Source organism: Temnothorax longispinosus, chromosome 3 (assembly GCF_030848805.1).
Source record: "Temnothorax longispinosus isolate EJ_2023e chromosome 3, Tlon_JGU_v1, whole genome shotgun sequence".
NCBI lineage: Eukaryota > Metazoa > Arthropoda > Insecta > Hymenoptera > Formicidae > Temnothorax > Temnothorax longispinosus.
Genome location: NC_092360.1, coordinates 20,573,072 through 20,584,975, shown reverse-complemented (window position 1 = coordinate 20,584,975; position 11,904 = coordinate 20,573,072). Strand labels below are relative to the sequence as shown.

Genomic DNA, 11,904 nt, shown 5'->3' with positions numbered 1-11,904 from the left:
AGAGGACGAATAATCCAAGTTTAGAGCTTTGTGCTGGCCCCTCATACGCTTGAATAGTCATCTATACATTTCTAAATAGATTGACAAAGAGAAATTTTAAGAAGACTCGCACATATTTAAGAATTCAAGTAATCCACAAAATCTGGACATTAGAACAAATCGCACAACTTAAGGAAAGTAGTACTTGGGATAAAGTTATGAAGAAGATAGCAAGAAAAGTGTTTTAACGACAATGTTTTTCAACCACACACACAATATTGAAAAAATTTTATTAACATTTTATTATCTGTATGGCAAATATCTGTATTTTTATAAAAAGAAATGGTATAAACTTATAATTTATATCGGTAATAAACAAATATACATATGTATTCGGAAGTATAATTTCATATTCTGTTGGAAATTATTCGTAACTTTTATATCGAGTACATACATAGATTTTCGCAGCGTCGAATATGGTTAAATTATCGTTATGATTACGATCCATCTATAGATGATCTTCGTGAAAAGATGATTTCATAGGTTTAGTGCAGAACATCGGGTTGACAACTCAGACTCAAAAAACGACGAGAGTTACAGAAAACTTTTTAAATCTAGGTGATGTTAGAAATTAACTTAGTCCTATCCGCCATCATTACTATTACTTTATTACTACTAATGCTACTACATGCTATTTACATTTATTTTTCTTTACATTTCTATTTAAAAGCGCAGATTACTTCTCTTGAGGTGCGTGTTCGTAATCGGCGAGATCGATTCAGATCTACCTTAACAGCCCTGCCGTTTCGTTCATTGAGTTTGAACGTCAGAATTTTATTGTATTTTACAGGTTGCCGTTTTACGAGTTTTACATTTAATTTTGCAAAGCGGAGCCTGCGTCTCCGTTCATCCATAGATATCGTTTCCTATGCTTCAGACACCGTTGAAACCGACCGGAGAGATCGGTTGTCCAACATGCCAAAAATTATGTTGGATATTTCAAGCGGCAGCTGTTTAATGATATCCAATTTCTTTTGTATAAATACATCAAAATATAAAACAATTCTCCTAAAGGCTTCCATTAGTCTTGATCTGTGTCCTGTATTCTTCGAGAACCTAAGAGATAATGATAGCTCCGCAGTCTCGATGCTGATATTTATAGCGTTCTCCCTCCATTATTACAGCCAATCAGAACGCGCCATTTTTGGGGTGACCACATGACGTCATTTGATTGGTCGCTTCTTGCCGATTTTGCCGGCTTCTCTCTACCAATAAGCTATCCCTAAAATGGCGCGTTCTGATTGGCTGCCAGGGGAGGGCCCCTACACTGATAAAAATAAGCATATAGCATTTCATATTAAAATAAGCATAAAAAATAAGCATTTCATAAAAAATAAGCATTTTATATTATTATTTAATATAAGCATTAAGCAATATTTAGTAATAAACATATGAAATAAATGAAAAATGAGTAATATCAGAGAGAAGCCTGAGAGAGGCCATCCCGGCCTTTTTCGTAGGACCGTCGAAAGCCCCTGTACACTATCGCCAGTACATCCATTTTCGAAATTGGTACTGTGTAGCCACGTTTATTTTCCGATAAAACATCATTTTGATGCGTGTCCGTGCTACATCTGCAAATGTAGTAGTGATATATGTATAACAATTTAATTTTATTTAATCTTGTACTAGAATCGAAGAAAAGATATAAGCAATATTTTTAAAGGCCGTCCTGTTTGTACCGAATATCATTGCGATTAAATGCATTTTGGACTTTACATTTTCTTAGTTATATATTAAATATTAGTTCTTATCTTAGGTTTTAACTAACATCCGCTAAAAACAGGTCAACTTATAGAGACCCTCCACCGCCTCCGCCGATTCCGATCGGCGCGCGGTGGTCCTCTTTTATTTACAATACAGTTTTTTCACATGCATTTCTATCATTTATTTTATTTCTCTTACAATTTACTTTACAATAATGTACAACATTATAAAAGAGTTACATTACAAAATTGATTTGAATATACAATAAAATTACTTTCAACGGCGAGATAGACAAGATTCAAAAAAATCACGAGTAAAAACCGTGTTAACGCCGCGTTCAGTGGAGGAGATAACTGACCTAATGGTTTCACTAGATCAAGATCTCTCCGCCGAGTGACCCGCTGGGTAGTATCAGAGTACAGTAACTAAGAGGCGAATATAGACTTTCGTGAGCAACAATTTTATACGTACATTATCATTATTCTCTTAGCATCGAATTTTTTCACGCTTTTATTTAATAAATTATAATTTGCCATATTTGTGAAAATTTTTTATATAAATTTTTAAGTAAAAGATCTTCCGAATATATTAACAATCTTTCAATAAATAGGAACTTCTAAAGTTTTTAAGCAAACTTTTAAAAAATTCACTAAACACGTGTCATAATTTCCGTCTTAATGTCTTCCGTCTAAATGTTTGCTACGGAAAACTAGCAGATCAGTTTCATTATGCTCATAACTATTCGAGAAAAATTTTAAATAAACCAGATACACACACACATAATTCAATCTTATTACATCAATTAATAATATAATTATTATTATAATAAATATTGATGCTTTCTGATTTGTGTTGGAAATATTGATTTGATAACACATATGCGGTTAACATTATTGGTATCTGCATATGTATGAGTCTCAGTGCGTGAAGCTTATTCAATGTCAATGTTTAACTCTGATACTGTATGCGTGTGCCAGCAGAGATAAGGACCCCACGGTTTGTCACTTCTGCGGTATTTTTCTGCTTCTTCTTCTTTGTGTAAAATATGGCTGAAATAGTCGCCCACTCGGCCATATCTCTACTTACAGCAAAATCCGATCAGTAATCTGCCCGTGGTATTCATCGAGTAAAGCTAATGCAGGCGGTAACTGAACTAGAATGCATATAGGTAACTTTGACACGCCGTAACTCCGTGAAGATAAATAGTACGACCTCATTTTCCTTAATTTGCTAGTCTATATTTTATGATGGTTAGCATGACATTTGCGAAAAAAAATTATTCCACTCTGTTAAGTGCGTCAAATTATGTAATTTTTTTCAGAAACAAAGTACGTCTACTACTAAAGTACTTTGGAAGAGATGGCGGGAGAAAGAAAAAATAAATTCAAAATCTAACAAATGCTATTTAAAGTACAGACTTATCTTTCAAAATAAAGTACAATTTTGTTTCAAATACGACAATTTTACCGGAAATATATGCTTATTTGCAGTTGCGCAACATTTTGATATGAATTGAATGTTGCGATAATTTTGTTGACTATTGTATTTAGCAATAATATTACAATTATTTAAAGTAAATAAACAAATAAATCTAATTTATGTCAAATCTGATTATTTAAATTCTGTGTTTCAAAGTTAGAATCAATTAAAGTTAACCAAGAAAGTGCGTAAATTTCGCGCACTCATATTAGTACTTACATCAATATTAATCGCTTTCATATTACAAATTCTATATTTTTACATTACATAGATATATATTATATGTTTGTAACACTAATTCTTATATAATATACGATACATTGATTAATGCAGAGGAAATGTAAAAAAAAGTTATTTAATTCATACAATTTTATACTATAACATTTCAGTTTGTCAAAAACGCATAAAACATAAATCTCAATCTAAACGTTGAACGAGTGAAGAATAATTAGAAATAGAGCGACACGGGTTAAAATTACCAAAATTCAAATTATACTTTATTTATCATACTATATATCGTCGCTTCCAAATAAAAGGGCGTTAACTTGGAAGCCGGTTGAAAAAGGCGTTAACTCGGAAGCCGGTTGGAAAAGACGTTAACTCGGAAGCCGGTTGGAAAAGGCCTTAACTCGGAAGCCGGTTGGAAAGGGCATTAACTCGCTATTATACACGGAGAAATTTTATAGTAAATATTACTATGGTGTCGCACTAGCTGCGGACCATCGAGGAATTTTAAGTTAAATTACTATGTTTATGGTAAAATTACGTTATTTTATCGTTTTTAAAACAATAATTATAGTATTTTAACTTGAAATTCCTCGATGGTCCGCAGCTAGTGCGACACCATAGTAATATTTACTATAAAATTTTCTTTATAATATTATGCAGTACATACACATGGTACCATAAATACCTTCCCACCTGAAGATAGCCGCGTCCGAGTCAAACAACAAAATAGCTGATGTTATTAAGGAGGTCCAGTGGCTACAAAAAAATGCAGCCAGTTTCATGAAATGTTAATATGTTGTTCTGGAATGCAAAATAGAATTATGTGAATTTTTTGGGAATTTTTCACCGTCCCGTTCTAAAAAAAATCTACTTCAAAAATTTAAAAAGTACAATTTTTGGAGTAGATTTTTTTCAAAACGGGACGGTAAAAAATTCCCAAAAAATTCACATAATTATATTTTGCATTCCAGAACAACATATTAAAATTTCATGAAACTGGCTGTATTTTTAACAGAAATGACATATTGCATATCTTTAGAATGAAATAAGTGCAAGAAAAAATGCAAATAATAAGGAAAAAAAATATGCACATGTAACTTAATTATTTACAAATAAATGAGCGAAAAAAAAGGAAAGGTTACCGCACATTTCGTAGAAAAATTAATTATTAAAGCATAAATTGTTTGATTTTTCGTCTGCTTAGACTGCCACGGTCGTGAACGACGTGAACAGCAGCACGCACTATACACGCGGCGACCAATCAGAGCAATCCCCTTCACTCCCACTACTACAAACGCTAGTGCGCTGTTACCAGAACTCCCGCGTCCCAGCACTACTCCCCCCGATAAAGCCTTCGAACCTCCTTAACTATTACTTGTGTCTACAATATTTACATTTAGGAAAGATTCGCATGTTTCTCTTCAACCTTCATCGTTTCGAATATTTTTCTTGACGTAGTCAGTACATGTCACATTTAGTAAGACATTCTCCGTGATATAAAGCGGATATAATGGCAGCTCAAATAGTTTATATTAATAACATTTTGGAGGTTTGCAGTAAAATACCCCCTCAAAAACAGGTTTATATTGCTATTATTGTAGGAAACATCTTAATGGAACTGAACAATATATAGAAGCACACTTGTTCCATATGCATAATATATTTACCACGGAAGGCAACTTTTTATGGAAAGACGAAACGTATGGCTCGCCATGGCGATATTTCACACACGCACAAAAGTATATTGCGAATTGCATAATTTGTGGAAGAGATATTTGTGTATATTTTAAAAGCCATTTACAGAGGCATCTAAATGGCCATATAAAAATGATAGAGAGAGTACGAGAAGAAATTAATAGGTGTAGCGGACTATCGCAACACTTCACAGTCGACACGGAAAATTTTAAAACAAACTGCAAACATTGCAGTTGGTTTATTGAGACATTTGATGGAAGAATGCAATTTGAAACAGGTATATTACAAATTCATCAGGCTAAGTGTCGTAATATAAACGAGCACTCCGAATCGGATGGAGGAACTGGTCATTATAACGTAGATGCAACAATACAACAACCTGTAACTACAGAAAATGATGCGTCCACAAGTTTTCACAATGATAGACATGAGCGAGTTTCTGAAAATCAAGAAGATCAGCAGAGGTAAATGTCACAAATATTAGTGTTTTTCTTTAGTAATTAAGGCAAAACTTCCAAAAACATCCGTGCTCCAATTTAAGTCAAACTTTGTAAATAGGTTCTTTTTAAATAAATAAAAAAGACATATACCAAAAATATTTAAAAAGTTACTTAACTTTTGAAATCCTTTTGGTATATATCTTTTTTATCTAAAAAGAACCTATTCACAAAGTTTCACCTAAATCGGAGCACAAACGTTTTTGGAAGAATAGCCGTAATTAATATATTTTATTACATATTCTAGCATAACTAACACATTAGAAAAATACATATTTAACATTTAAAAATAACAAATTATATAAAATTTAAATACAATATTTAACGCATCATTTTATAAATTATTATAATTACTTGAGTTAAATAAAATTATAACAATTCTAAACAATTTTACATCAATTTCTGTTAACTCAGATATGCTGTTATTGCAACAATACAACAACCTGTAACTGCAGAAAATTATGCGTCCACAAGTTTTCATAATGATAGACATGGGCGAGGTTCTGAAAATCAAGAAGATCAGCAGAGGTAAATGTCACAAATATTAGTATTTTTTCTTAGTAATTAAGGCAAAACTTCCGAAAACGTCTGTGCTCCAATTTAGGTCAAACTTTGTAAATCGGTTCCTTTTAGATAAATAAAAAAGACATATACCAAAAATATTTAAAAGGTTGCTTAACTTTTGAGTCGCAAAAAATCCTTGTCTATTTTTTATCTAAAAAGAACCTATTTTCAAAGTTTCACCTAAATCGGAGCACGGACGTTTTCGGAAGAATAGCTATAATTAATATATTTTATTATATATTCTAGCATAACACACATTAGAAAAATACATATTTAACATTTAAAAATAACAAATTATATAAAATTTGAATACAATATTTAACATCGGTAATAATTTCGTCCGCCAGTGAATAAAATCAGCAAATTCAATTTATTTCTCGATTAACTGGCGCAATATGTACAAAAACGCACGACGTTTCGGCTCAAGATTTGAACCCTTTTCAAGTGCGAACTGAAACAGGAACAGCGAGAAAAAACAAACAATATAAATGAATCGAGATAAATATTAAATTAACGACGTTAAATAGTGAGCAATACCTATATCATCTATTGACTCGTCACATAATTAATACAGATTCCTGAGTTCACGAGCATGTTCCCGCATGGCTATAAAGGTCAGCTGTGGACCAATCTTAATTTGTAGCAACAATGATATGAGGAGAGAAAGCGACGATCAAGAAAAACTTACGAATTCCGTAATAAATTTTCGCGTATGACGGATTCTTCGTTGCGACATGTTACATGTATGCGAGTGCTTGGGAGACTGAGCGGACAAAGAAGGAAACAAGGTGTCCCGAGGTATAAATATAAACATTTAAACAGACATGATGACACTGTCGTATATCGAGTTTAAGTTCTCGGTATCTTTTTTTAAATTAATCGTGTTCTTATATTTCTTTATAAAGAACATTTCAGCGATCTCTCTCATTTTCCAGTGAGGTTCTTTGTGTAATATTTTCGGATCTGACCACTTAAAATTATGGTCATTCTGTATCCGGTGTTTACTTACGACAGAGAAATTGCTGTCATGTTTTTTAATATCGCTGAAATGTTCCTTCACTCTTGTTTCAAGATGTCTCTTCGTCTGGCCAATGTAGGACGCGTCGCAATTCTTGCAATCAATTTTGTAAACTACATTAGTTTCCTTGTTAGTCGCTAATCTGTCCTTGCCTCTCCTGATGACAGCACTGAGTTTTTTCGGTATCTTATATACCACGTCACAGCGGACTCTCTCAAGAGTACCCCGTATGCCCGCGCTTAAGCCCTTCACGTAAAAGATCACCACACATCTGCGTACATCAAACGTGCTGTCGCGTTCGGAATTGTTAGCGCTCAAGTCCTTTCTATTTTCTAATTGTCGCAATCTATTGTTAATATGCTTATTAACCAACTTAATCGGGAAGCTATTATCAACAAGGATATCTTTAATAATATTAATGTTGGCGTGATGGAAACGCTCGTCTGACAACAAGATAGCATGATCCACTAAGTTATTTATGCTGTTGATTTTATATTTAAGTGGATGGTTAGAAAAGTAATTAATATATCTCCCCGAGAAAGTTGGTTTTCTATACCAATTAGTGATTAACTCATCATCGTCCCTAATCACAATAGTATCCAGAAACGGCAACAAATCATCAGTTTCAATTTCGTAGGTGAAACGCAACCGTGGGTGGTAACCATTGAACGCTTCCAATAAAGCATTTATAGCTCGTTTCGGCACTATGGTAAAAATGTCATCTACATAGCGGAGGTAGATACGAACATCGAAGTCCAATAAACTTAAACAGTGAGTTTCAAGATCCTCCATGACCATATCAGCCAATATTGGAGAGAGGGGAGATCCCATGGGACTACCATAGATCTGCTCATAGAACTGGCCATCGAAACAAAAGCTAGTGGAATGTAAAATCAATTCTATGGCATGGAGGAACTGGGACAAACTGAGCTCAGTATTTTGTGAGATATAATGCCATCTTTTTCTCACCGACTCATACACTCGTTCGGGATGTTGGTGAACAATGCTGTGACATCAAGATACACAAGGACTTCGTCAGAGTCAATCCTCACATTCGCAATTCCTTTTACAAACGACCAACCATCCCTTACATGAGATCGTGGTTTGGGGATAGAGTTATGCAAAATCTCATGTAAAAAACCGTGCGACATTATAGAGGGGACTGCCTATTGCTGACACGATGACACGCATAGGAAACCCGGTTTTGTGTATCTTCGGCAGGCCGTAACAACGAGGAAGATTTCCATTCGTACAATATAACTGTTTGAAGATTTGATAATCAATGATGTCATTGTCATGCCACGACTTCACGAGTTGGTCAATCTTAGTTGTGATCTGTTTAATGGGATTCTTATCCACCTTCTTATAAGTGGAGGCGTCACTTAATACCTCTGTCATACGATTAATATAGTCAAACCTATCCATGATCACCGTTATTTGACCTTTGTCAGCCTTGGTGACAAAGACATCATCGTTATCGCGCAAAAATTTTTTACATTTCGAGAACTCATTAAGGATGTGTCGGTCAATATGACAAAAATGTTTGTTGCTATTTAAAAAGAGTTGAAGAGAACTGGCTATTGCGCTTCGTATTCCGTTGATAGCATTCGGAGGAAACTTATGGCTGTTAATCTCGACGTTCTTAACAGTTTCTAACGTTGCAATGGAACGGTCTTTTTTCAGCGATATTAAAAAACATGACAGCAATTTCTCTGTCGTAAGTAAACACCGGATACAGAATAACCATAATTTTAAGTGGTCAGATCCGAAAATATTACACAAAGAACCTCACTGGAAAATGAGAGAGATCGCTGAAATGTTCTTTATAAAGAAATATAAGAACACGATTAATTTAAAAAAAGATACCGAGAACTTAAACTCGATATACGACAGTGTCATCATGTCTGTTTAAATGTTTATATTTATACCTCGGGACACCTTGTTTCCTTCTTTGTCCGCTCAGTCTCCCAAGCACTTGCATACATGTAACATGTCGCAACGAAGAATCCGTCATACGCGAAAATTTATTATATACGGAATTCGTAAGTTTTTCTTGATCGTCGCTTTCTCTCTTCATATCATTGTTGCTACAAATTAAGATTGGTCCACATCAGCTGACCTTTATGGCCATGCGGGAATATGCTCGTGAACTCAGGAATCTGTATTAATTATGTGACGAGTCAATAGATGATATAGGTATTGCTCACTATTTAACGTCGTTAATTTAATATTTATCTCAATTTATTTATATTGTTTGTTTTTTCTCGCTGTTCCTGTTTCAGTTCGCACTTGAAAAAGGCTCGAATCTTGAGCCGAAACGTCGTGCATTTTTGTACATATTGCGCCAGTTAATCGAGAAATAAATTGAATTTGCTGACAATATTTAACGTCATTTTATAAATTATTATAATTACTTGAGTTAAATAAAATTATAACAATTCTAAACAATTTTACATCAATTTCTGTTAACTCAGATAGGTTGTTATTTATATATTATCTACATATTCAGTAATCGGTATAAATACTTTCATAAACGAGTAACTGCGCAGGTATTATGGAATCTAAATAGTAATTTTATAGATATTTCATTTTAAGAAAGATAAATAATATAAGTCACAGTTTTGGTTTAATAATCAAATAATATACACGAGAGCAATATCATTGTAATTCTATTGACATTTGTACTCATTCAATTTTTAATTACTCTGTGTCTAAATATACAGTTCTAATCATAGCGGACAACAAGGATCTAGGATGTCTCACCAAATCTGGATGCCAAATAGGATGTAACACCAGCAACTGTTGTGATTTGGATAATGAAATATATCAAACAAGCGCATTTGACGAATAATTAGTAATATCGCTTTACGTTACGTAACAACAAAATGCGATCTCCTATTAATTAGACATTAACTTCTTTATAAATGTATAATTTACTAATTGTTTTAATAATTACTTACTAGTAAATCCGATATCGCCGTGTAACTAAACTCTCATTATATGCTTCTTATAGTTTTTATATTAATATGTAAATTTATTCATGTGGAGGCCATACTTATAACATATAACACCAGCAACTGTTGTGATTCGGATAATAGAATATATCATACAAGCGCATTTGACGAATAATTAGTAATATCGCTTTACGTTACGTAATAACAAAATGCGATTTCTTATTAATTAGACATTAACTTCTTTATAAATGTATAATTTACTAATTGTTTTAATAATTACTTACTAGTAAATCCGATATCGCAGTGTAACTAAACTCTCATTATATGCTTCTTATAGTCTTTATATTAATATGTAAATTTATTCATGTGCTGTATAACGTATGTAATGTACACATTTGTATTAGAGTTATAATTTGTACACACAAAGTAGAATTGTAAAACATATATGGATACTAAAATATAGAAATTATTCGAAATAGTTATATTTTATTGTTAGTCAAATTCTAGCGTTCAAATTATTTGAATAATTCTAGTATTAATAGGTAATCTAATTTTATAATCCAGATTGCATTTATAATTCTAATCAACATATATATAGTATTGATTCGCTATATGCAAAATAAATTACTATAAAATTTTTATAAATAATTTTTCTGGTTATATTAAATATTATTGTACTGTAATTATTACGAAGTTGACACACGGTTATATATTTTGTTTGTACTTGTTCAGAAATTGATAAATGGAAATAAACACCGTAAGATAGATAATGTAAAATGACACATTTTTGTTAATAAAGTGATAGACATTTGAGAAAAAATAACGGCTTACAAACCTGTTTGGTCCACAATTAGTCAAAGATTATATTAATTGATCATAATATATGATATACCTACATATTCTCCTTATCTCTGTTATCTATTACCTTTATTAATCGACGTATTAATCGACGAAGAATCAATCGTTTTAAACAAATAATACTTTATAAATAATTAAAATTTTTAATGTGCGGGTCTATTCTAACATTAGCAATCGCTCTTTATAATTGATACCTTATGAACTCAGAATTAAATTTGCTAATATTAATCATAAGATTTATAAAATTAATTTATTAATATATACATTCTCTACATGCAATTAACAAATTAATAATTTTGTAATAATTATGGCAATTAATAAGTGATGTAACAACATAATTTGTACGATACTGTAAAGTGAATGTACTAAATAAATACAATATTGTGTATGAGAGATCGTTATTGCTGCAAGTATAATCATCAATTAATTTGTTTTGTTACTGATTTTCTCACTTTAATTATCTTCTCATATCTTATAAAATGTTATATTACTTGATATAAATCTCTCACATAATTGATTAAGACTAATTTATATAAAATCGATATAAAAAGCTTTTCTGTTTCGTGATAAAATATTTATTCGATCTCATGTTATATTACTTGCAAGTAATATAAAACGAACACATAATAAACATGCACATGGATAAGCTATAAAAAATATAGAAACAAAATGAACATATTATACATATAATAAATTAAATATAATTAATATTCATTTCTTTAATAAAATAAACTTGTTAAAATATATGCAACAGGAAGATAATTTCTGCCCCTTTCGGGTTTATATAAATGGATTGAAAAAAGTCGAAAAAGGCAGAGAGAAAGAAAAAGAAGACAGAGAGAAAAAGTGAGAGATAAAAAGAGAG

At 32.1% G+C, this 11,904-nt stretch overlaps 1 protein-coding gene across 1 annotated transcript; it reads left to right on the top strand.

Annotated features, from left to right (window-relative positions):
• Positions 1-5,297: 5,297 nt before the first annotated feature.
• LOC139810301 (uncharacterized) lies at positions 5,298-11,091 on the top strand. The gene is made up of 3 exons (XM_071773723.1): positions 5,298-5,612; positions 6,060-6,173; positions 9,951-11,091. The coding sequence occupies exons 1-3, from the start codon at positions 5,410-5,412 to the stop codon at positions 10,015-10,017; spliced, it is 384 nt and encodes a 127-aa protein (XP_071629824.1). The 5' UTR covers positions 5,298-5,409; the 3' UTR covers positions 10,018-11,091.
• The last annotated feature ends 813 nt before the right edge of the window (positions 11,092-11,904 follow it).